A 25,146-nucleotide genomic window follows, 5' to 3' on the forward strand; every position below is an offset into this window, starting at 1 on the left:
ATCACATCTGCTGTTTGAGTTTTAAAACACATCCTACTGGGGCACCTGGGTGGCTCAATCATTAAGCGTCTCCCTTCGGCTCAGGTCATGATCCCAGGGTCCTGGGATCGAGCCCCGCATCTGGCTCCTTGCTCCGCAGGAGGCCTGCTTCTCCCTCTCCCACTCCTCCTGCTTGTGTTCCCTCTCTTGCTGTCTCTCTCTCTGTCAAATAAATAAATAAAATATTTAAAAAATAAAATAAAATAAAATAAAATACATCCCATAGAGGTCTTGAGTATTCTTCATTTAAAACAAGATACTTCATAGCTATGTTATATATTTATTATACTTTTTAGTTAGTTATTGTTGGTGTAGAGAAGTGCTATTGATTCTTGTAAATCAACGTACCCATTAATTTAAGTTTGTTGATTCTTTTTTTATATTATAATCATGACTGCTAGAATGGATGACAATCTTATCTTTCCTTCCAATCCTAATACTCTTGTTTTGGTTTTGATTTTGGTTGTGTTTTTTTTTTTCCCCTTTAAGCACTGACCAGGTCTACCACTATTATTTTAAACAATAGCAATAATAGTAAGTTTGTTTCCCTGACCTCAACAGGAATGAATTTCTCCATGAGATAATGTTAGCTCTAGAATTTGACACATAAGCTTCACCAAATCAAAGAAATTCCCTCTATTCCCCACTTTGCCTAGAGTTTTCATTATAAGTAAGCATTGAACTCTATCCAATCATTTTTCTGCATCAAAAAAGTAGTTCTATTATTTATCTCTTTAATTCTACACAGGCAGTAAGTTTCATTGCTAAATTGATAGATTTTCTAAGTTGGATGATATTTTGCAGTTGGAGTTACGTCCTACGTGATCATGATGTATTTTAATACACTACTGAACTCATTTAGCTAAGACTTTAATGAGGATATTTTTGAGTCTCTATTTGTAAGCAAAATGGACTTATAATTCTTTTTCCCTCCTGTTTTCTGGAACATTTTATAGAAGATAATACTTGGATTGATCTTCTGTGAAACTGGGAGAACTCCCCTTTAAAATCAGGATAGCAGTGTAATTCACAATTGCCAAAAGGTAGAAGCAACCAGAATGTCCACTGACAGATGAAAGGACAAACAAAATGTGCTGTGCACATGCAATGGAATAATACTCAGCCTTAAAAAGGAAGGACATCTTGACACAGGCTACCAGGAGGGTAAGCACTAAAGTCATAATGCTAAGTGAGATAGCCAGTCACAAAAGGACAGATACTATAAAGTCCTCTGGTAGGAGGTACCTACAGTAGTCAGATTCCGAGAGACGGAAAGTAACATGGTGGTTGTCAGGGGGATGGGAGGGAACTTTTTATCAGGTACAGAGTTTCAGTGTTGCGGTGAAGAGTTCTAGGGAGTGATGGTGGGGATGGTAATGCAGCAACGTGAATGTGCATAATGCCCCTGAACTATACACCCCTAAATGGTTAAGGTGGTACATTTTATACTATATGTATTTTACCAAAGTTTTAAAAATCATCCAGGGCTGAGGCTTTGGGGAAGAAGAGGTTTCTCATTGCTATTTTAATTTCTTAACACTCATTGATTTATTCAAGTTTATATGTCTTACCTGTGCTATCCCTGGAATATTTTTCAGGATTTACCCCCTTGCATCTGGGTTTTCAATTTTATTGGTAATATAGTTGTTGATAATTCTCTTCTGTTATTTTTAATATGGTGTATCTCTTTTGATGTCACCATTTCACTATAGCTGTCATTTTTGATGTCTTCCTTTTTTTCCTAATCAGTCTCTCCAGAAGTTTTCTGATCTCATTTCTTCTGACTTAATTATTTCTGACTTTATTTTGCTATTCCTCTAATCTAAGTTGCATTTTCACCATATTATTTAATTTCTAAATACATGAAATTTTTCATTCTAATATGGCATCTGGTTGGAAAACACAGAATGTACAAACATTAACACTGTTGAATTAAATTAATACACTATTGAATATTAAACGCATGAAATTCACATGAGGTTTTTTTACAGCCCAAAACTTAGCTCCAAAAAATGTAATCCTTGGAGCAGCAGTTCTGGCATCACCTAGAGGATTGTTAGAAAAACAGAAACTCAGACCCTGCCCCACCGACTGAATCAGAATCTACATGTTAACAAGATGGCTACATGATTCATTACACATTACACATTACAAAACTGAAGAAGCAAACAAAGCATCTCACTTAGGAATACCTACACTATTCTAAGTATCTAGTAACATTCTACTTCTTAATGAGAATGCAGGCATCTGGGTATTCATTTTATTGTTACTAGTACTTTCTATATATTCATTTGAATATATAGTTAAAGTAATTAACCACATGGGATATGACCAATGCAAATAACTCAAACAACAGTGACAACAAGATGAACTTTCTTTATGTGGATAGCTTCACACAGGCCCAGGTAGCTTCATTATAATAAGCTCCAATTCCTTGTGACTAGCAAGTTACTTTTCATTTATGGTAAGATTCATCTCACTTTCGGAAAAGTTAAAAAATGGGCACGTAAGAGGTTGGGAAAAGATACTTTTAGAAATGTGGTATTTACCAGGCCTGAGCTGGGAGTCTTAAAGCCAGAATCTAATTATGACCCATGATGTTGTTATGGGATGCCAAAGATACAGTCAGTCATGCTTGTAAAACTGAGAGCATCAGTAGCCTAAAATAATGGTCTCTCCTTGTGTTATTTAGCCTATGGTGGTGGGAAAAAATGCTGGCACAAATCGGGATACTGCAGGAAAACCTGCAGAGTTGACAAAGTGATAAAAACAGTATGTCAACATTATCAAGTCTGCTGTGTTACAAACCAGAAAGTTCCTATCACTTCTCCCACACCCATACCTAATTTTCAAACAGATATTATTGATCTCCTGGTAACAAGTCTTACTACACCTAGCTTTGAAATAAGCACCGAGAATAAAGAAGATGAAAAGTCTGACTCGGAACTGGAAACGTAGATCTTTCTCTGAGAGATTCATCAAAGCTCATGACTTCCTCTTGGCTTCCTCTTGGTCACTCAGCCCCGTCCTCAGAGGGATGGACTAAGTCATATCAACAAAACACTAAAAATACCACAGTGATCCACCCACCATCACTGTGTAATTCTAGATAAAAACGGTTGTGTAAATAAGTCTGAAAATTGTCAATACTTCCAACAATAAACTCCTCAGGGCTTTTCCCAAAATTTCAGATTGTTTGCACAAGTTTTAACCCATTTTTACTGTCCCTTGTTTGCTGGTGACGTTTGCACAGCCTTAGTCACTTAGTTAAGTATTCCAACCCTGATCTTTCCATTGTCTTGTCTTCTCAACAAGTGCTTTAGTATACTAAAGACATCCCTTGTGTTCATCCTGCCTCTTGATGGCGGCAAAAATTGTCACAATCAAAATTCCAAATCGTTGCATTTGTAAGAGTAGCTTCTAGGACACTAAAGCCTTTCTTTACAACAGCAGACACCTCAGGTGAAAGCATCCATTTCACTATTCACTAACTTTGGCCCTAAAGCCCTATATTACCACTCACCGTAGGAAAACGCCTGGCCCAGTGTAAGCTATGAGGACTCCTTTTTGCTCCAACTGCTTCAAGGTTGGAATAGAAGCTGTTGAAAGGCTGGCTTCATAAGCCCATTTCCTGATGGGTCATTTTGTCCACTTGGTTATTGGGAGCTTTATTTATCCCCCTCTGATGGCATAAAAATATCTACACACCCTGTCCCCTTTCAGAGAGGCCCACCCACATAACCACCACACACTTCATTTTCACCTAACTTCTAATCTTGTTCTAAGACACTGACTAGCCCACCAGTCAACCCATTATCACTGTCCATGAATCGCTATGGATCCATACCTTGGACCATCCCTCCTTCTATAGAAAGGATTTCCCTTACTCACTGTGGAATTTCAGGACCACTTCTAAATCAGGCTATAATGCATCACTTCTGGCCAGTGCTAGCATATGGTGTAAGCCACTCCGCAGACCTGGCTTTCCTTTTCCTCCTTTGTTCTCCACACATAACAATTCCCTGTGACATCATTAGCGTGTGATGAAGGAGAGCCAATAAAGCACAGGCATCTGAGCCACCTGCTCCTACAGTTTATTTATGCCTTCCAGATCTACTGAGTCTCTGATCTGAATATACCGTTTCCACCCAGCACTGGAATGCCTCTTCACAAGGGTCAGGTAATAGCCATGTGATGATGGAAAATTCAAATCTCACGAATTTATTTTTTCAAATTGCTCTTAAAATTATTGTTACTAATAATTCTGATACTTGAAGTCCCTGAAGTCTGGATGTCTGGTCTGCAGTTTCAGCTGGCCTAAATTCATGGTGCCTTATGTCCTTATGGTCTTTGTGATTTGGGACTCTGAGCTGTGCATTCTCCTTGGAACTGAATCTGAGTATATTAGTTGAGTCATGACTTAAAGGTCTGTTCCTTCATTTGCTTCTGTCACACATCTTTGCCACTACTACGCTGGGACAACGTTAAGCTAAATCATCAGCTTGATTTTTTTTTTTTCGGACCATCCATACACCAAGAGGCTATGTGAGAGGGGCGCCTGGCTGGTTCAGTCAGAAGAGTGGCGACTCTTGATCTTGGGGTCATGAGTTCGAGCCCCACACTGGGTGCAGAAATTACTTAAATAAGTGTTTGTATAGCTTTTATTTATTTATTTGCCAGAGGGAGAGAGAGCACAAGCAGGGGGAGTGGTGGGCAGAGGGAGAAGCAGGCTCCCCGCTGAGCAAGGAGCCTGATGCGGGCTCCATCCCAGGACGCTGGGGTCATGACCTGAGCGGAAGGCAGACGCTTAACCGACTGAGCCGCCCAGAAGCTCCAGCTCTCTCTTTTAAAAAAAAAATTTATTGGGACGCCTGGGTGGCTCAATCGGCTAAGCGTCTGCTTCCGCTCAGTCATGATCTCAGGGTCCTGGCATGGAGTCCCAGCGTCAGGTTCCCTGCTCAGCGGGGAGCCTGCTTCTCCCTCTACCTCCTGCTCCCCCCACTCGTGTGCTCACTCTCTTGTGCTCTCTCACGTGCACTCATGCTCTCTCTCTCTCAAATAAATAAAATCCTTTTTTTAAAAAAAAGGAATATTGAGAAAGACTGTGTGAAAGCCAGTTTGAAGTTGTAAATTCTCAGCAGAGATTTTTTTCTGTATACTGAGGACCAAGGTTCAAGACCAGGCAATTTTCCTTGAAAAACGCCTAGTGAAGGAGCACGAATATTGTACCTGTTTGTTTTATCTTTACACAGCATGTGTTAACACCTTCAGGACTGAGATTTAAGTAGACTCCCGTTTTTTCAGACCCTAGGCATTGTCTCCTCTCCCCTGCCTACGCCTGACCCTGGCCAAAGCCACGGAAACAAAAGCTCAAGTGTACCCGATTCAGCAATGCTTTCAAGACAAAAGGCAGTCTCAGTTACTGCCTTCAGAAAAGCACCTGGTTTCACTTGGCCTTAATATTCTTTACTTTTTTTGAAAGTCAAGGATACTTATGAAGCGTTTTTTTATTTTGTATATTTTAAATAAATGATTTTAGATATTCTCAATGGGAGGGTTCATCTGGGTTCTTAGGTCATGACTCTGCCAGAAACAGAGGTCCAGAACCACCAATTTTGTCCAGTTCATAAGGTTTGTTGTTATGAGAGCCTGGACAACACCACAGAAGGAAGGAAGAGAATTGTCAAAGGAGGAGACTGACACTCAACGTCTGAAACCAAATGCTGAAACGATTGTTCTCTTAAATAAAGAGAGCCAAGCCGGTCAGGTCATGCCTTAGGCTCATTAAGCAGAACAAAGTGCTGAACTTATACAGCATTTAAGGGAAGGGTCCTGGGGGCAGTGGTGTCGGTTACAGACGTGGAGAGGGGTTGATGACTACTTAGAAGTGTAGACCCTGAAGCGAATCCAGCGCCAGCTGTCTGACCTTCAAAGCATAACGCTGTCACTGATGACTTGGCTTCCAGAGGTGCATTCACTGAAGCAAGTTGTCACTGAGGGATGAAAAAGGTTTCAAAGCTCTCAGCTGTTTACTTGTTGACACGGCTACAGAACTCTCAGCCTTTTCCTAGGGATGTGGAGGGTTTTGATTCTCACAAGAGAAGAGAGACACCAGAGGAACGCAATGAAGCAAAGGACAGCAGAGAAACTCCAAAAGGTAATGGAGGAAAGGCAGCCTGGAAGTTAGGAGGAAAACAAAGAAAGACTGAGATCGCAGAAGCTAACCAAGTTCAGATTTCTAGGGAGACAATGAACTCTGGTTGGAAATGCTACCAGGAGGCGGAGTGAGATGCAAGCTGAGCAACATCCATGAACCCTTCAAAAAGGAGGTGCGCCAGTGAGCTTGGCCGGAGCCAGTTCAATAGAACAGTAAGCACAGAAGCAAATTATACCGAGTTGAGGAGGGGCAGAGGATGGAGAAAGATAATCAGCAAATGTAGCTACTCTCCTTTTGACAGATTTTGGAACTGATGGTGGAGAAAGAAATAAGATATTAGTGGAGGTAAGACATAGAAAGTAAAATTAGAATTTGACCTTAAAAAGCTAGCGTTGGTGGTAATTAGGGGCCCAAGCCTCCTAGATTTTCTGGAATTAAAAGTCCTTAACAATCATGGAAAAGAACAATAGCATCTAATGTTCAGATTTCTTCCTGAAAAATAACCAAACAGACCTCCAGCCTCACAAGCTTGAAACCCTGACAGGACAACTTATTCACCTTACAACAGCTGGTTAGGAAGTTCTTCCATAAACTAAGACGTATTTGTCTACAAGACCTCCGCCCACTGCCCTGTGCATCCATCCCACGAGCCCGGGACCCCTCTGAGCCCGACATCGCACAGATGAAGTCGTGGCTCTACCCAAACCCTTCAACTCCCCCTCAGTGGTCTCAAGACCTTCCCTTCCCATCGTCCGTGGTTTGTCTGGATTCTTCTTGTCCCTACAGTTTTCTAGCCTTCTCTCCCACGGGGCTGGATCCAGAATGGGACAGGTATCTCGCCACGCAAATCCCAGTCTCCCACCATGATTTCCAGTGGACGAAAGACAGACAAGGGTGGCGGGTGCATGAATTTTAATAAGACGTCTTGACAGCAGGTTAAAGATGGTGATCCCCAGCACTTAAGGTATTTTTGGCCAGCGATTCTGTTGGCTCCAGTCATTTTTCTCTTCTCTGCCAGAAATACTTATCCTCATGTAGGACTGTAGGCAGCATGGCTGATAATTTAGGCAGTAGAGGTAGGGCTGTTCAGTCTTTCTGCAAGAGGGTCTACAGACTCCCACGTTTCCCATGCATCGAAGGGTGTGATGTCTGCCTGGCCAAAGCAAACAAACAAAACACAGATAATTTCCACTTAACAATGACATAGATCTGAGGAGTCAGGGAGCGTAGTCAAAACCTAAAAGGGTAAAATAAGAATGAGATGCCACTGCACACCTATTAGGATGACCAAAATCTGGAACACTTAACAACACCGAATTCTGGCAAGGATGTGGAGCAACAGAAACCCTCCTACACTGCTGATGGCAATGAGAACCGGTACAGCTACTTTGGAAGACAGTTTGTCAGTTTCTTCCAAAACTAAACATATGCTTACCACCCAATCTAGTCATTGTGCTTCTTAGTGTTTACCCAGACATTGAAAACTTACGTCTACACAAAAATCTGCACAAGAACTGCTTCATGCAGGCAGTTTGAAAATAAAGTTCCAGAGGAACAAAATCTATTTCAGGAGGATCATGGAATTCCAGCACATCTAAAGGTGGAGGAGCTCCTGCCCTCCCGTAGGAGCCACCATGATGCTCACAGTTGGTGGGAGAGCGTATGCATATGGCAGCTAGCTGCGGGTCCATTGCCCAAGAAGCAGGGGTGACTTCAGCTTGTCATTTCAGCAGGGAGTTGGATCAGTTTCATTTAGCTCTCTATGGACCAATAATCAATAAATAACTGAGTGCTTCTTCAGGGATCGATATTTATTGACTTATACAAACAGCCTCCAATAAAGCAGTCTTAACCATGAAAAAGACCTGCACGTGATGTTTATGGTAGCTTTATTTGTGACTGCCAAAATCTGTAAACAACCAAGATGCCCTTCAGTAGGTGAGTGGATAAACTGTGGCACATCCAGACAAGAGAATATTATTCAGTGCTATAAAGCAATGAGCTGTCAAGTCATGAACAGATGTGGAGGAATTTTTTTTTTTTTTAGTTTTTAGTTTCCTATATATTTTTTCTTTCAGTATTTTATTTTTTTATTATTTTTTTAAATTTTATTATGTCATGTTAGTCACCATACAATACATCGTTAGTTTTTGATGTGGTGATCTACGATCCATTGTTTTCGTATAACACCCAGGGCTCCATGCAGTACGTGCCCTCCTTAATACCCATCACCGGGCTAACCAGTCACCCCTCCCCCCTCCCCTCTAAAACCCTGTTTGTTTCTTAGAGTCCATAGTCTCTCATGGTTCATCTCTCCCTCCAATTCCCGCCCCCTCATTTTTCCCTTCCTTCTCCTAATGTTCTCCAAACTATTCCTTATGTTCCACAAATAAGTGAAACCATATGATAATTGACTTTCTCTGCTTGACTTATTTCACTTAGCATAAACTCCTCCAGTTCCATCCATGTTGATGTAAAAGTTGGGCATTCATCCTTTCTGATGGCTGAGTCATATTCCATTGTAGATATGGACCACATCTTCTTTATCCATTCATCCGTTGAAGGGCATCTCGGCTCTTTCCACAGTTTGGCTATTGCGGACATTGCTGCTATGAACATTGGGGTGCATATGGCCCTTCTTTTCACTACATCTGTGTCTTCGGGGTAAATACCCAGTAGTGCAATTGCTGGGTCATAGGGTAGCTCTATTTTTAAATTTTTGAGGAAACCGCACACTGTTTTACAGACGTGGAGGAATCTTAAATGCATATTACTGAGTGAGAGAAGCCAATCTGAGAGGGCTTACATACATACTGTATATTTCAACTATATATCATTTTGGAAAAGGCAAAACTATGGGGACAATAAAAAGATCAGTGTGGCCAGGGGTTGGGGTAGGAAACAGATGAATAGGCAGAGCACAGAGTATTTGGAGGGCAGTGAAATTACTCTATATGATCCTCCAATGATCAATTCGTGTCATTATACATTTGTCCAAACCCAGAGAATGTACAACAACAAGAGTGAGCCCTAAGATAAAATGTGGACTTTGGGTGATAATGGTGTGTCAGTGTAGCTTCATCAGTTACAACAAACGCACCACTCTGTGGGGAGCTGTTGATAACGGGGAAGACTATGCAGGAGTAGGGGCAGAGGGTATGTGGGAATTCTCTGCACCTTCTTCTCCATTTTGCTGTGAACCTAAAACCAGTCTAAAAACATGTCTTTAAGAAAAAGAATTCCTTAAAAAGTAAATAAAGCTGTATGAACTTTCATCTATAGGTTTTTAGAACTAAATTTTCATTTTTCTGGAATAAATGCCCAGGAGTGCATTTGCTGGGTAACATGGACAGTGTATATTTAGTTTTTTTAAAAGGAAACTGCAAAAACTATTTTCCAGAGTTGTATCACTTAACATTCTCACCAGCAATGTGTAAAAGATCCAGTTTCTCTGCCTCTATACCAGCATTTAATACCGCCACTATTTTTAATTCTAGCTGTCCTACTAGTTATGTAGTGGAATATCATGTGGTCTTCACACATGTATCCCTAATGGCTAATGAGGTTGAACATCTCTTTGTGTGGTTATTTGTCATCTGTATATTCTCTTTAGTGAAATGCCTTTCTTCTAATTTGATTGGTTTTTTTAAAAAGATTTTATTTATTTATTTGTCAGGGTGGAGAGAGAGAGAGAGTGAGGGAGAGAGAGCACAAACAGGGAGAGCGGCAGGCAAAGGGAGAAGCCGACTCCCCACTGATCAGGGAGCCCAATGCGGGGCTCGATCCCAGGACCCTGAGATCATGACCTGAGCTGAAGGCAGACACTTAACCAAATGAGCCACCAAGGCGTCCCTAATTTGATTGGTTTTTACTGTTGAGCTTTGAGAGTTGTTTCTATATTCTAGCTAGAGGTCCTTTGTCAGATATGTGGCTTGCAAATATTTCTCCCAGTCTGCCATGTGTCTTTCCATCTAACATTTTCACAGTCCTTCTCGCAGAGGGAACATTTTAAATTTTGATTAAGTCCAACTTATTGATTCTTTTTCTTTTGTGGATTGTGTTTTCATCTAAGAAATTTTCACCCTAGCCCTAGGTCTGAAAGATTTTCCTACATTTTTTTCTAGAAGTTTTATACTTTTACGTCTTATGTTTTGAGTTAAATTTCATATAAGATGTAAGGTTTGGATTGAGGTTCTTCCTTCCTTCCTCCCTTCCTAACTCCCTCCCTTCCTTCCTTCCTTCTTTCTTTCTTCCTTCCTTCCTTCTTCCTTCCTACTTCTTCCTTCCTTCTTTCTTCCTTCCTTCCTTCCTACTTCTTCCTTCCTTCCTTCTTTCTTTCCTCCTTCCTTCCTTCTTACTTCTTCCTTCTTCCTTCCTTCCTTCCTTCTTTCTTTCTTTCTTTCCTTCTCTCTTTCTTTCCAATGTCCAAATGCTCCAGCACTATTTGTTGAAAAACATATCTTTCTCCCATTAAGTTTCTTTTGCACATTTTGAAAAATCAGTTGGTTGCACACAGGTGGGGCTATTTCTGATCTCCTATTCTGTACCATCGATCCATACGGCTACCTCTCCACCCCTATCACATGGTCTTGATTACCTTAGCTATACAAGCCTTGAAATCTGGCTTTATTCTTTTTCTTCAAACTTGTTTTAGCTATTCTTATTCCTTTGTGGATTTCTCTACAGGCAAGATATAGACAAAATAATCTTGTCTATATCTACAAAAATGTTGCTGGGATTTTGATGGAAATTGTATTAAGAGTGTCTTATCAATTTGAGGAGAATTGGCATCTTTGCTTGTTGAATCTTTTCTTTCTTAAAGATTTTATTTATTTATTTAGAGAGCACATGAGAGAAAGCATGAGAGAGAGAGAGAGCACAGCCCAGGGGGAGGGGCAGAGGGAGAGGGAGAAGCAGGCTCCCCACTGAGCAGGGAGCCTGATGCGGGGCTTGATGTGAGGCTCAATCCCAGGACCCTGAGATCATGACCTGATCCAAAGGCAGATGCTGAGCCACCCAGGTGCCTCCTGCTTATTGAATCTTACAATCTATAAACATGGTATGTTTCTTCATTTATTTAAATCTTTGATTTCTTTTATCAACATTCTGTAGTTCTCAGCATACAATTGCTACACATGTTTTATTAGATATATACCTAAGCATTTTATATTTTTTGGAGTGATTGTGAATGGTACTGTAGTTTTAATTTCAATGTTCACATGTTCAATGATAGTATGTACAAACGTAATTAATTTTTTATGTTTATCTTATATCTTGTATGTGGCCTTACTGAATTTAATTATTAGTTCTAGATTTTTTGTTTGTAAATTCCTTGGGATTTTCTACAGAAACCATTATGACATCTGCAAATAGTTTCATTTCTTCCTTTCTAACCTGTATGCCTTAATTTCTTTCTTGCTCTAATGCATTGGCTAGAACTACTCAGATTTAAAAGGAATAATCTTTTTTGAAGATTAAAAAAATTGATCCACACAACTCGGATGGATCTCAAGAGCATAGTGCTGACTAAAAAAAAAAAAAAAGCCAATCTCAAAAGATTACATATGATTCCATTTATACAACACTTTTTAAATGATAGAAATTAGAGAGATAAGAAACAGACCAGTGGTTGCCAAAGGTTAAGGACTGTGGCAGAGGGTGGAGGCAGGAAGAGGATCTGTGTTGCTGAGACTCTCCTACTGTGCAGAAGGGGGGCGCTTGAGGGGCTCAGTTGGTTATGCATCCGGCTCTTGGTTTCAGTCCAGGTCATGATCTCATGGGCTGTGGGATGGAGCCCCACATTGGGATCCGCGCTCAGCAGGGTGAAGGGGTACTGCCTGAAGATTCTTTCCCTCTGCCCCTTCCCACACTGGCTCTCACCTACTCTCTAAAATAAATAAATAAATCTGTTTTTCTTTTTTTTAAAGGAGTAGCAGAGGGAAGATCTTTATGCTGATAGAACAGCTCTGTATCTTGATCATAGTGGTGGTTCCATGACTCTACACTTGTGATAAAATGTCATAGAAGTATGCACACCCACTGCAGCAATATGAGTTTCCTGGTTTGTATATCATACTATAGTTCTGTCAAATATAATCTTTGGGGAGGAAACTGCATGAAAGTTACATGGCCCTCTCTCTGTACTATCTTTGCAATTTCCTATGAATCAACAATTATTTCAAAATAAAAAATTGATACGGATGTGGAGAAAAGGGAACTCTTGAGCACTGTTGGTGGGAATATAATGGGTGCAGCCACAATAGAAAACAATATTTTCCTCAAAACACTACAAATAGAACTATCATATGATCCAGCAATCCCTCTTCTGGGCATATATCCAAAGGAAATGAAAACAGGATCTCAAAAAGGTATCTGTAGTCCCATGTCTACTGCAGCATTACTCACAATAGCCAACATGGGGAAACAACAGATGAATGGCTAAAGAAGATGTGGCATAAATATATAATGGAATATTACTCAGCCACGAGAAAGAAGGAAATTCTGCCATTTGCAGCAACATGGATGGAACTTGAGGGCATTATGTTAACTGAAATAAACCAGACAAAGACAAATACTGCATGGTATCACTCATATACGCAATCTTAAAAAAAAAAAGTCTAACTCATAGAAACAGGGAGTGGAAAAGTGGTTGCCCAGAGGTGGGGTGGGGGAAATAGGGAGAGGTTGGTTAAAGGGTACAAACAGCTATGAGATGAATAAGGTCTGAGGATCTAATGTACAACACAGTGAGCATAGATGATAACACTCTATTGTATAATTGACATTTTCTAAGACAGTACATCTTAAATATTCTCCCCCCCAAAAAAAGATAAATTTGTGAGGTGAGGGATGTGAGGAATTAACTAGGCAGGGTGGGGGAGACCCTTTCACAATCAAATTGCCAAGATATACAATTTAAATATCTTATATGTTTATATGCCAATTATAGCTCAATAAAGCTGAAATAAATAAGTTAGAACACAAAATAACCTAAGGAGCTACGCAGGGGTTAAAAGTACAGGAAATGAAGTCAAGAATCCTCAAGTTCAAATCCCAGCACCTGCTTTACTTGCTGGGTAACCTTTAACAAATTTCTTTACTTCCCTGTTCTACCCTTTCCTCTTTTGTAGAGCGTAGACTGTAATAGTCCGTACCACTTAGAGTTGTGTTAATAGCCTGATAAATGGTGGGGCACCTGGATGGCGCAGTTGGTTAAGTGACTCTTGGTTTTGGCTTAGGTTGTGATCTCAGGGTTGCGGGATCAGAGTCCCACCTCGGGCTCCATGCTCAATAGGGAGTCTGCTTGAGATTCTCCTCTCCTGCCCCTCCCCGCTGCTCACTCACATGCTCTCTCCCTCTCTCTCGCTCTCTCTCTCAAATAAATAAATAAATCTTAGGGGCGGCTGGGTGGATCAGTCATTAAGCGTCTGCCTTCAGCTCAGGTCATGAGCCCAGGGTCCTGGGATCGAGCCCCGCATCGGGCTCCCTGCTCCACGGGAAGCCTGCTTCTCCCTCTCCCACTCCCACTGCTTGTGTTCCCTCTCTCACTGTGTCTCTCTCTCTCTGTCAAATAAATAAAATCTTTAAAAACTAACTAACTAGGGGCACCTGGGTGGCTCAGTCATTAAGCGTCTACCTTCAGCTCAGGTGGTGATCCCAGGTGGGATGGAGCCCCACATCGGGCTCCCTGCTCCACAGGAAGCCTGCTTCGCCCTCTCTCACTCACCCTACTTGTGTTCCCTCTCTCACGGTCTCTCTGTCAAATAAATAAATAAAAATCTTAAAAAAACATAAAAACTAACTAAATAAATAAATCTTAAAAAATAGCTTAACAAATGGAAAGCAAATAGGGACTGGCGCATAGCACTAAATAAATGTTGTTTTCATTGTCACATAAAGATCCTTTCTAAAGGACCCATTTCTGCCTATGCTACAACTACGAACTCTTAGTTTGGGAATAGTCCCCATGAAATTAGACAGACATTAGTCCTTCCGTGGTAACCAGAGATTTTTTTTTTTTGGAGGCTGTGCACACATAGAAACCAGAGACGCAGTTCCTAGTCTAGAGTAAGCATTCAGTAAATGTTAGCCATTAATATTATTATTATTTCCCCTTGGTACTGAGGTCTCCGAAACAGGAATGATCCTTTGACTGGAAAGAGAAATAAAAATAATAACCACTACCATTTGCAAATCATCCACTGTGAGCCATTTGATTTATGTTACGTTGTTAAATGTTTACTATAACCTTCTTTTTTTCTTATTATGTTATGTTAGTCACCATATAGTACATCAGTAGTTTTGGGGGTTTTTGTTTGTTTGTTTGTTTAATTTAATTTTTTTTGAAGATTTTATTTATTTATTTGACAGAGAGAGACAGCGAGAGAGGGAATACAAGCAGGGGGAGTGGGAGAGGGAGAAGCAGGCTTCCCGCCGAGCAGGGAGCCCGATGCGGGGCTCGGTCCCAGGACCCTGGGATCATGACCTGAGCCGAAGGCAGACACTTAACGACTGAGCCACCCAGGCGCCCCATCAGTAGTTTTTGATCTAGTGTTCCATGATTCGTTGTTTGGGTATAACACCCAGTGCTCCATGCAATACATGCCCTCCTTACTATAACCTTCTGAAGTAGACGTCTCTATTTTTCCTTCTTGCGTTATGAAAGAGAGGCTCAGAGAGACAGTGTTCTGGCAAAGGCCCCATAACTGTTAGAGGCAGAGTGAGGCCTCAAACTCCACTCACTATGGCTCCAAGCGCATATTCTTCCTGAGGTACAGAGCTGCCTTCTTCACACGCTGAGACAGGGCTGGAAAAGGTTGGTACCTCCCTGGATAATAACAGCTGGAAGCATGGCCCTCCACTGTCTTCAACATCAAGCCCAAACTTTTGAACCTGGCGTTCATGGGCCTCTCCTTCATTCCACCAACAGTTATCAACACCCAGTCTTTGCCAGGCCTTGAACTTGGTGGTAGGCACATAGGGTCTCTTGTGTCCAAATGGGTTTAATACGAAGTCTAATGTGTACACACACACACACACACACACACACACACATACACACACAGATATTCTAAGCCCTTGCATTGAATAAAAAGGATCTACTCCATGTAATTTTGACCAGAGAAGATTTACAAGAGCAAAAACCACACCCTTTCTGTCACATCCCCCAGAGATAAGATTCTTTTCCATCTTCTCAGAGAAGAAGGACCATTGCGAGATTAGCATCCAAAAGGGGGGTGTACGGAGTGTGCCTCTGAGAAGGTGGGTCAGGCAGACCAGCCTGCTTCAACCTTTCCCCCGGGAGAGAGGCCAAGAAAGGGCTTCACAGTTTTGTCAGGGGCTTTGCAGCTCCTAACTCCTGGCCTCTCATTGGCCCCATGTCACTATATGCCCCACTCACTGTCTATATCTACGTCATATCCCTTCCACGTCCCCTCAGCCCCTCACCAGAAATCAGAGAAGACTGTTTCCTAATCCCAGCATTGTCTCTAACCTACTTATGAACGCAGGCCACGGTTCCTCCTTGGACCTCAGTTTCCGCCGCCCCCACCCCATGAAATGGGAAGATAAGGGGAAGTTGCCCAGCTCAGGGAGTCTCACAGTTTGGGGGCTATTAGGAACGAAGGAAATCTGGCAGGGGACTTGGAAGGGGTGGAGCTTTACCTCCCAAAGGAATAATCTGAGGGAATTTTCAAAATTTCACATGCCCAGTCTCCAAGTCCAGAGACTCAGACACGGGGTTAAGTGCTTTCTAAAAACTTCACATGGTTCGATGGTGAGTTCCAAGCCTTTTTCTCTCCTCACCATTCTATCACGCCCCAGGGTTGTCTCCGTGTGCACGTGTTAAGCATGGAGGAGATTCTTTTTTTTTTTTTTTTAAAGATTTATTTATTTATTTATTTGAGAGAGAGAGAATGAGAGAGATAGAGAGCATGAGAGGGGGGAGGGTCAGAGGGAGAAGCAGACTCCCCGCCGAGCAGGGAGCCCGATGCGGGACTCGATCCCGGGACTCCAGGATCATGACCCGAGCTGAAGGCAGTCGCTTAACCAACTGAGCCACCCAGGCGCCCCAAGCATGGAGGAGATTCTTAATGTTGTGGACTGAGTGCCTCGTAATGAATGAATTTGGTGAGGGCATGACATTAAGAACAGGCCCCAGTACTGCGGGACCCTTCAACTGTCCCCAGACCCCCTCCCACACTATGAAATCTATGTCTTCTGAGAGCAAACTAACTGGTGAATAAGAGAACCAACTTGAGCAAGCCCCCGGAGCTGCTCAGCATCCTTCCTGTCACTGCCAGCCAGAGCCAAATATATCTGATCCCATAGTCCTCCAATCCCTCTAGCCCAGGAAGGACCCCACGCTGATTCCTGGAACCTGGCATCACCTAGCATACAGATGTAAATAAGATGCTGTCTCAACCTCCAAGCATTTCCATCCAGTATGTGTGTGTTTGGGGGATTGGTGAGAAGTGAGCTCTGAATAAATAATTATATAATAATGTGATATGAGTCATCCCTGCTTAAGGCTGACACTTTATGAAGCCAATCAGAACTTAGCTGGAATCCCTGCTCTATCTTACTGTTGTGTGACCTTGGCTAGTTATACCATCTGTCTAGGTCCCAGTTTCTTCATCAGTAAGATAGGGATAATCAGAGGGTTGTTGTGGGGCACCTGGGTGGCTCAGTCGGTGAAGTGTCTGCCTTTGGCTCAGGTCATGATCCCAGGGTCCTGGGATCGAGTCCCACATCAGGCCCCTTGCAGGAGCCGGATTCTCCCTCTTCCTGCCTCCCTCTCTCTCTCTCTGGCAAATAAATAAAATCTTAAAAAAAAAAAAACCCAGCGGGTTGTTGCAAGAATGGGATGACTTCAGGCCCATGAACAGCAAGCACAGTGCCTGGCACAGAAGGAGTGACAGTGGGAGCTATTATTATAGCTACTAGTATTATTATTATTAAGAAATAGAGCTTGTGGAAGGCTTTCCTGGGTAGAGACATCAACTGCACTTTGAGGGTGAGAAGGAGTTCATCACAGAGATGAGCCTGGTGGTGGGGGACGAGGTAGAGGGGAACCATGAACAAAGGCAATGTTGGAGAGGCTTGGTCCGTGAGCAGCAGTCATGGGAGATGAAGCTGGGCCACCAAGGCCTTCAGACTCGACCCTGGGCGGGAAGGAGCAAAAGAAGCCATCTAAGCAGGAGAGTAACATGCAGATGAATCTTCTAGAAAGAATCCCTCTGATAGTAGACTCCAATGCAAAGAAAACCTGGAGGCAGAGAAGCCAGTGAGGAACTATTTTGGATGGTCTCACCCAGGGCCTCGGGACCCAGGTAGCTCTGCTGGGCAGCCTAAGAGTCTCCCCCGATCACACAGGTGTCAAGAATGTGGAAAGCACAGCTGAAGCAGCCCCTGCCTCTGAAGGGAGCTTGGAGATGGGTTGAGAACCAGAGCACGATCCAAATTCCAGACACAACCCAAAGTTTGTGGGTCCTGGCACAGGAATGTAAATGGAGGCTCATCTGCCGTATGTCTGCATATTTAACAGTTATGAATCAAGCTAACAAGTGGGACAAATAAAATCTATCCCATGGCCCTTTGTGAAATAGCCCTTCATAATGACCTGAAAGAGCAGATTTGAATTTATAATGCTTGGGTTCTTCAGAGTTCTGTGCGGGAATGAGGTGGCATGAGGGGAGCTGGCTCAGCCCACAGCCCAGCGCTCTTCTCCCTCATCCCCAACTCTGCCCCACACTGTGAGGACTCTCTCATGCAAGACATGGACACTCCAGCCTGAACATCCAAGCTGGCCCCCTGCCCCTCAAAGAGGAGTGTCCCTTGGTGGTACTCCTGCCTAAGGTGCACACGTGGTGGGCCCCATCTTCCAGGGGAAAGCCCACGTGGTCCCTGGAAGCAAGCACAAGTGTTCTCTGGGCAGGGGATTCCAGGCTCCAGCTGTTCAAATCATGGTCTTGGAAGGAGAGGAGGGCACCGTCTCTAAATGGATATATCCCACTTGCCCCCATTGACTCCTAACCCCATGGGGAGGGACTTAATCAGACGATGCCCAGAGTAGGAGCAGGATCAGAGGAAGAGGCATCTTCCCAGAGCCTAAGAGCAGAAATATTGAATTGAGAACAAATTATCTCCATGGATCAGAGTGAACCCCTTCTATCCGTCTCTATGTCAAGCACCATGCTTTACAGAACGCTCCTGGCATCTGACCTCACCGCAGAGAACACAGTTCAGGGGTGAACAACCGTGTTGGATGAATGGGGCCCAGGGAATAGGATTTGAGATAACAAAGCAAGGAAGACACCCAGGTCCTCTAGATGCCTGATCGGCATCCTCGAATATTCCCCATGGGTTAGTCTCCTCCCGGGCTAAATTCTTAGTTCAAATGAGACAGGCTTCTATGTCCCTCAGAGTCTAACACAGCTGGAAGGCACACAGCACATATTCCTTAAATACTTGCAGAAAGCAATGAGCAATAATAGCAACAGCTAACATTTATAGGGCTCACAATGTACTGGGCACGGTGAGCTCCTTTATCTCCTCTCCCACTTCCCACAATCCTGAGATAGATTCTAGGGTTCCAACCTCACAGCTGGGGAAGCTGAAGCATGGAGGGGGATATGAGCAGTCTGACAGTGGTGAGCGGAAGAGCTGGGGTGACTGAGTGATCAAATCCATGAAAGAAAGGAAGAACTGAAGAGTGAACAAACTCATTTATAAATGGGTAAATTCATGTGCTTTATCTTTTTTTAGCACTTGGAAACCTTCTGATCCTTGGGGCTGTGGGGCCTCCAGCATCAAAAGGCATCTCAACCAACTTCCATGGAAACCCAAGGATTTGGGTTCTACTCGGTCCTGTCCACCCCCAGCCTCTTCACCCCCAAGATGGAGCAAATCTCCCACCCAGCGCTTCTCCCCCTCTTTCGACCAGCTGTGCCTTTAAGTCTCTTGGCTTCCCCGGATGTGCTCCTCAACCCACTCCAATAGCTTTCCCTGCAGCTGGTAGATGAGGAACTGTCTTCAAGACTGTGACTATCATCCCATTGCTGTGGCCAAGCCCCAGCAATGTCTCTCTGCTACCTCTTAACCCCCATCCTGCCATCAGCCACCACCCCCCGCCCTCAATACATTTGGAGCATCGTTCCTCATGATTGACAGACACAAGAAACAGATTTGTGAGTTTTAATGGAATGTGGGAGCTAAGGAACCTGAAACAAAGCCATTTCTATCCATAATGTCTACTGCCAGGTCTGGATCTGGTCTTTTGTTTTACTGGTTTGGGCGTGTGAGGAACGGTCCAGGGTTCCATTCTTTCAACTGTCATTGGCTGGACTGTTAAGTAACGACTAGGGACACAGCACCGTTTACGATTTGCGCAGCGTATGACACTGTCTTCATCGTTTTTGCACACCAACCGGCATTTTCCATCCATCCAACACTCTGCTGTTGGGCACAGGAACAACCATTAAGCAGATGTTAGTATCCCTCAAGTGGCGAGATGAGAGGAGGCAGAGGAGGAACAGGGCAAGGGGGAAAGGGAGACAGTTGAGTAACTAACAGTGAACCCAGTCCCAGGAAAGGGAGAAGTGATCTTGAGAGGGGAGGGAATTGAGATAATTGTTCCAGCTTTGGGAACTCCAAGGCTTTTAGGAAAGCTTTTTTCGGGCATCCCACCCTCTGTCTTCCCATCCCCCAACCTGCTACTCCTAACTTTGGGATCAGCTGATGCCAATGAAGATCTCCTCTAATGGAGCTTGGGAATGATGGGGAAAGGACAATAAACTTTACCTGTAATATCAGGGGTTGGAGGGGATTCACCCTCATTTCAAAAGACCCAGCTCCTAATCAACAGCCTGGTCCCAACTTAAGCTCACCTGGGTCCAGCCACAGTCCAATCTCCAATCCTCCTTAACCATATTCCCCCAATTCAAACTCAGAACCCAGTCCAATCTTAGGTAGAAATCCCAGCCCTACCCAACTCAATGCCCCTTGAGCCTGAACTCCAAGCCAAACCCAAATTTAATCAACTCACCAACCTCAATCCTAAGCTGCAGTCATCAGACACCCTGCACTATTCAGTACCAACTCTCAGTTCCAGCCCAAGTTCCAGTCTACCCCCAGCACCACCTCCACTCAACCCAAAATCCCATCCCCTCCCCCAACCCACCCCAAACCATCAGGGGAGCCCAGCACCTTACCTCCAGCTCATCCGAATCTTCCCCCTACCACTCCAACCCCAAGGTGTTTCTCCCCATCACAGCTCACCCTCAGCCTCTAATCTTAATGCCCCAAAGCCCCCAACAAGTCCCCAGTCTGTACCAAACCCCGTCACCCATATGCCTTCTCTCAAGGTCCCACCAGAATACCACCCTGCCCTTAAGTGTCAGGTGCTCCAAAGAGCTACCATCCCACCACCTTGGCAAAAAAGAATCAGGGAGAGAAGTGGATGTGAGCTGATCCTGGGGAAACCTCGCAAAGCCCCATCAAAGGAGGAAAAGTTTTGTGCTGCCCGCAGTGGAGGGGAGAGGAAAGCAAGAAGTTCATGACCAAGATCCCAGACACTTGAGAGAGACCCAAGTTACCTGAGAGCACTGGATCCATGGCCAGAAGGATGACAAGAAACAGGAAAAGAAACTTCATGGCTGGCAGGTCACAAGAGAAGGAGATGGCCGTGTTGCAGGGGATGGAAAGAGTTCTCTGCAGTGGGGATGAGCCTCGCTTTTATTGGCAGGGTTGTGGGCAGTGAATTCTAGCGGGAGAGGATTTATATGAGATCAGCCAGGCCAAAGGACAGTGTGTAGCAGATATCGTAGCCAAGCACAAGATGAGAGTGTGGGAAACTGGCCAGCACCCGTGCCAACAGTGGCTTTCCTTCCCGCGGAAGAGACAGTCAGATGAAAGCCCACTGGCCTCTCAAGACCCACAAAAGAACTAATTAATTAATACACAAATACATATTGGGGGGCACCTGGGTGGCTCAGTTGGTTAAGAATCTGCTTTTGGCTCAGGTCTTGATCTTGGGGTCCTGGGTTCCAGCCCTGTGTCAAGTCCCGAGGTCGGTGGGGCTCCCTGCTCAGCCAGAGGTCGGCCTCTCCCTCTCCCTCTGCCCCTCCCAATCCCCCCACACCCATCGTGCTCTCTCTTTCCTAAATAAATTTAAAAATGTATTTTAAAAAATACATGAATATCTATTAAAAAATACTTATTCTCAGCTTTCTAACAGAAGGATACATGGGTATGTCTTTCTGAACCTTGAACTTGCCAGTCTAGTTCCCAGTTCAGGGCTTTAAGCATTTGCTATTTGTTCTTCCTGTAAAGTTCTTCCGCAGACCTTCCAGGGCTGGCTCCTGTTTATCATTCAGTCTCATCTCGAAAGTCACCTCCTGGATCGGCTTTTCCTGGTCACCCTAGATAAGGGAACTGCCACCTACAGTCACTCCATGTCATTATACCTTGATTCATGACCTGCTTAGATTTATCTGTTCTTTTCAACTTTATTTTACATGGTTAATCTTTGTGTCTTCCCCCATTAGAAGGTCAGAAATTTGCCTTGTAACCCCACTGCCCATAACATCACTTGGATTAGGATATTAATTCAACTGTTTGAACAGACATTCTCCCCAAACAAGGATTCCAAAAGATAGACATTGATTTCTTTCTTACGGACAAATCCAGTCAAGCAGCTTCCTGATTCGGCAGGGAGCAAGATTGCCCCTAGCTTGGCGCTTTGCCATCCTGCCCAGGCAGCTTTGTCTGATGACCCAAGAGGCCTGTCCCAGTTCCTGCCAGAGGGGAGAAAGAGGGAAATGAAGTGCACGCCTTTCCCTTTAAGGGACGCCACTCAGACTGTGCACACACCTCTTCCACTCCAGCGCATTGGCCAGAACTTATTCAGATGCCCACACCTAGCTGCCGGGTAGGCTGGAAAGGTTTTCTTTATTCTGGGCAACCATGGCTAGCTAAAAGTCAGGGGTAGTCTTACTAAGAAGAGGGAAGGACGGATATTGGGGAAGAGCTAACAACCTCGGACACACCCAGCACATCACAGGAACTTAATAAATACCTATGGTCTGAATAAATAACATACACTGAGAAAGTGACCTGGGAGAAGTGATCTAATGGGGTAGTAACCCAAGTCCTTCCAGAGTGTAGAGAAAGCACATGGACTGTGTCCCTTCGGTCCAGCATCTCAAGAAGCTGAATAAGGACTGGGCTTCGGGCAGCACTTCAGAAACAATGGAAGGAGGAGAAGAGAATTCTAGAATCCTAGAATACCAGGATTGGAGCATGGGTTTTGATTTCACACAGATTTGAATGTGAGTGTTGGCCCTGACATTTGATAACCTGTTGACCCCGAGCGAGGTAAATTTCCTGAGCATCCTGCGATAAAATACAGATCAGAACTATCTCTGATTTAATTAAATGGGATGGAAAACTTATGTAAATTGCTTAACAAAATACCTGACACATAGTAGGTGCTAAATAATTATTTACTATTATTATTGTTGTTTTTCATGATCATTATTATCGTCATCCATATTTATCTTTTTTATTACTGTCAGAAGGGGCAGTCATAAACCTGCAACTCACATCTGACAAAACTGAGGCTTGGTTAGGGGACATGAACTGCTCAAGGGCTTCCTGGGTGGGGAGAAGAAGGGACGACAGAAAGCCGATTTCCGCAGAGGGAGGTCAGGAGAATGGGCAAACCACAAACAGCTGTGGTTGTGAATGTTTGAAACAGAAGGGGAGACCCAGAGGGACATGAGGCAGCTACCACGTGTGGGGGGCGGGGAGCTTCAATGCCATGCTCAGGGCTGGGGAAGCCGTCCTGTGAGCCATGCGGAAGAGTAAGATCTTTTAGAGAGGACCGTGGGGGGCATGGTCAGACTTTTTTTTTTTTTTTTTTTTTTAGCCTAGAAAAATCACTCTGGCAGTCCAGACGGAAGATAATTTCCAGGGCAGAGGCAAGCAAGGGAAGGCTAGCAAGGAGACTCTTTCTCCTCCAGGGAGAAATCATCATGTGGCCTGCATTGCCACCGGAGGAGCACAAACAGAAAGGGGATAAAAGGAGAAAACATCCAGCAAGTTCTCGATCTGGTCCAGAGCTGGGAATGGAGCTGCTTGGACGTCCTTGAGGATGTCGTTCAGTGTCTGCAGGACTCAACACGGAATGGGACAGCAGAGCTGGATGCTGGCAAGCCTGGGTTCTGAAGTTCGTCTCCTACCTATAGTACCTTGGAAAATGTTATCAACTCTGAGCCTGGTTCTTTAGCTGTACAATGGGGGTAATAATAGTACTGACTTAGTAGGGTTATTAAGGAGGACCAAATGAGCGAATCCACAGAAAGTATTTAGTGAAGGCACATAACACACCTGACACTTCCTGACTGCAGTAGAAGGATCTGCTTTATTTTTGGAACACACCAGAAGTTCCACCCCGGGGATTCCAGGCCCCGCCTTGTGACGGTCCTTTGCAGTATTTCATAAGCCCCTTTATGAATCCTTGTAGACAAGAGATTGCCAGGAAGCACTGAGATGATTCAGAGAAACAGCCTTGACTGAGTTAAGGAGAAACAGAAAAAGATGGGTTAATTGCTATAGCACGTCTCTAGTTGGGTATCTGAGATTATACTTGCCTTACATTGTGTTTATATGTACTTGTGTGTATGAGTAAATTTGTGCATAGCTGTGTATGCTCACATTTTGTGCATTTTATGTATATTTTGTGTGCCCGGGTTATTTGTGTGTACTTTGTATATGTGAGTACTTGAATATTTATGTGTGAGTATGTTTATACTTGCATGTCATTTGTGCATAGACGTGTAATTGGGTGTGTGTGTGTGTGTATGTTCTTGAGTACATGTGAGCATGTGTATTTGTTCTCAGACCATCAAGTGCCAGGGCCTAGAGTTCGGTCCAGTTCAGCCCCATGGTCCCCCTCGAGCCCCTACGTGCTCTGACTCCAGAGCGTGACAGTTGCCTGGTGATTTTCTGTTAAGCCAGGAGACGGGGCCAAGGCTAAGGGCAGTGGGCAGCAGGGGGCCACGGGTTGCCAACGTGGCCAGTGTGGGAGAAGAGACCAGGAGACAGGGAAAGAGGCAGACCTTGGTCAGAGAGCCAACTTGGCCCCCGGGAACTGTGTGGTATCTCCTGGATCCTGCCAAGACCAGAACAGACTGTAGCTTCAGCCTTGGTAATGCCTCCCACACGGTACAGCCCGGCCTGGCCAGTTCTCTAAGACCTGCACCCCCCACCCCCTGAAATCTGCACAGTTGTATTTTTCAGCTCCTGAAAGGCTGCCCACGGCCCGCAGCCGGGTCCCACCGCACCAGGTCCCACCTGGGCCACGTACTTTTACTCTGTCTCAGCGAACCCTCCCTCTAACCTGTGAGGTTAATAATATGACAAGAAGGGGGGCCCCCTGGGGTGGCTCAGTCTGTTAAGTATCTGACTTCACCTCAGGTCATGAGATCGGAGTCCTGGGATTGAGCCCCGAGTCAGGCTCCCCGAGTCAGGCTCCCTGAGTCAGGCTCCCCGCTCAGTGGGGACTCTGCTGGTCCCTCTCCCCTCCCTCTGCCCCTCCCCCTGCTTGTGCTCTTTGTCTCTCAAATAAATAAATAAAATCTTTTAAAAATATATATATGACAAGAAGGTGGAAGAAACGAGCACTGTAAAATCACAGCCTTCTACAGACTTCTTTGACTTGCACGTACTCATGTCTTCTCGCCTTCCCAGTGAGGCAGGAAAAGTATCCAGATGAGGGGCTTTGGCTTGAGAGAGGCGATGAGGCCAAGTTTGCATGCAAGTGTGAGCGAGGCTGTGAGAGAGGGGCTGGCGGCTGGAGATGCCCCTACGCCAGTATATCCCCGACTGCATCCTGCTTCAAGCAATGTGCCATGACACGGTGCTGATGAGAGTGTTGCTTCTGAGAGTCA

The 25,146-nt window shown here is 44.3% G+C and overlaps 1 protein-coding gene across 2 annotated transcripts; it reads right to left on the reverse strand.

Annotated features, from left to right (window-relative positions):
• Positions 1–7,098: 7,098 nt before the first annotated feature.
• Positions 7,099–21,993, reverse strand: DEFB119 (defensin beta 119). 2 transcript variants are annotated; one of them, XM_027623093.1, is made up of 3 exons: positions 21,872–21,993; positions 20,791–20,957; positions 19,384–19,651 (listed from the first exon to the last, which is right to left on the reverse strand). In XM_027623093.1, the coding sequence occupies exons 2-3, from the start codon at positions 20,846–20,848 to the stop codon at positions 19,434–19,436; spliced, it is 276 nt and encodes a 91-aa protein (XP_027478894.1). In that variant the 5' UTR covers positions 20,849–20,957; positions 21,872–21,993; the 3' UTR covers positions 19,384–19,433. The 2 variants fall into 2 exon arrangements, with proteins under 2 accessions (XP_027478895.1, XP_027478894.1); XM_027623094.1 differs by lacking the exons at positions 19,384–19,651; positions 21,872–21,993 and adding an exon at positions 7,099–7,349.
• Between the last annotated feature and the right edge of the window lie 3,153 nt (positions 21,994–25,146).

The sequence above is a fragment of the Zalophus californianus genome, chromosome 8, assembly GCF_009762305.2.
Source record: "Zalophus californianus isolate mZalCal1 chromosome 8, mZalCal1.pri.v2, whole genome shotgun sequence".
Taxonomy (NCBI): domain Eukaryota; kingdom Metazoa; phylum Chordata; class Mammalia; order Carnivora; family Otariidae; genus Zalophus; species Zalophus californianus.